The 1,480-nt window shown below is 32.8% G+C and overlaps 1 protein-coding gene across 1 annotated transcript in view; it reads right to left on the reverse strand.

The window, feature by feature from the left end:
- Positions 1 to 854: 854 nt before the first annotated feature.
- Positions 855 to 1,480, reverse strand: part of LOC21394754 — a 10,741-nt gene continuing 10,115 nt past the window's right edge. The window contains exons 9-10 of the mRNA XM_024167381.1: positions 1,241 to 1,303; positions 855 to 1,125 (exon numbers count right to left, since the gene is read on the reverse strand). Coding sequence (XP_024023149.1) covers positions 1,045 to 1,125; positions 1,241 to 1,303 — 144 coding nt within the window. The 3' untranslated portion in view covers positions 855 to 1,044. The remainder of the gene's footprint in view (positions 1,126 to 1,240; positions 1,304 to 1,480) is intronic.

The raw sequence follows: 1,480 nt of genomic DNA on the forward strand, positions 1-1,480 counted from the left end.
TTGTAGTATATTTTAGAAAACAAAAGAATTATCATATTTCCAACTTTGTTGTCGTTTTGTAATAAGCAACAACTTATTCCTTTTTTCTTACTAAAAAGTAAACGCGCCAATAATCCCAATTTTAAACATAAGAAAATTATCTTCTACGACTACCAGTGATTTTTTTCATTACTACATTATTGTTTTTTAACAATATCAAATATTTCCCCATATTTCTAAATTATGGAGCTCAAGTGCCCCAGAGCCGTTTCTTAAGACTTTTATTTTTATTTTTTTATTTTTTTATTTTTGCCCTTTCACTCAAAAACATTTTACAAAACATAATTTCGAAAAAAAAAACATAAAATCCTGGAAAAGAAAAGAAAAGAGAAAAAAAATCCTAAAACCTAGATATGAAAAAATCATAAAGAAATAACTCTTTTTCTTTTATAATTTTTTTCCTATATATTTGTGTGTGTATTTTTTTTTTATTTTTTTATTTTTTTTACTGAAATGAACTCTATGAGTCCCAAAGCAAGTGGCGAGTTTATTTACCATAATTGGGAATAGCCAGCCCAACGGGAGTGGAGAATGGGAGCAACAAACATCTCAGTTACCCGTCCTTTGGAGCTACTGCCCCTTTCCACAACCCAACCCCACCCAAAACAAAAGAATAAACTGCAAAGGTAAATAAGGATTTATATGTGAGAAGAGGAAGAAAACTTTACATATATTATATTAGTTTAAAAGCTTTAAAAATATATTAGCTTACGTTCTAAAGCCAGTGTATTACCAAACTGCATATATTAAAGAAAAAGAAGACAGTCTCTCTCTCTCAAAAAAAAAAAAAAAAAAAAAAAAAAAAAAAAAAAAAAAACCCGCAATCCTATGAATGTCTGGGGTATATATGCACGTATATAACAAGATTCACCATTTACAAAGAGGTAGATACTTCCTGCTCAAACCTGAACCAAACAGACCATCAGTAATAAGAAGCAAAAGAACAGCTTGGCTTTGTGCTTGCTACACGACTGCTTCACAAAAAGGTAGATACTTTCATCAAGATTAACCACCCATGCTATTACTCGGCCGCGACTGCCGGTGATTGTGCTCCTTGACATAGTCACTCGACGCTAGCATATTGACCTACAAAATTCCATTCACAATAATTGTTAGCCTCTCATTCTTGAGACATTCAACTTCATATAAATAGTGGAGTTAAGTGTGAACAAATAAGCGAAAAAAAAAAGGTTGTTTATACCTTGACAATTTCGGTCCTCGTGCTCGGACGCGTATAGGCTGCTAATATACTCATGTTGAACTCCTGGGGCGTAACGACATTCCACATTAGAAGAGGAAACTGATAGAAACCCAGAATTTCTGGGCGGTTTTCTTAGCTGTTATTGATCAAACTGAAAAACGTAAAGACGGAAATTACATATAGGAGGAATTCAAGGTTCCTCTGCCTCCAATATTCAAACTCAATTCTCAATACAATACC

Source organism: Morus notabilis, unplaced genomic scaffold (genome assembly GCF_000414095.1).
Source record: "Morus notabilis unplaced genomic scaffold, ASM41409v2 Scaffold28, whole genome shotgun sequence".
NCBI lineage: Eukaryota > Viridiplantae > Streptophyta > Magnoliopsida > Rosales > Moraceae > Morus > Morus notabilis.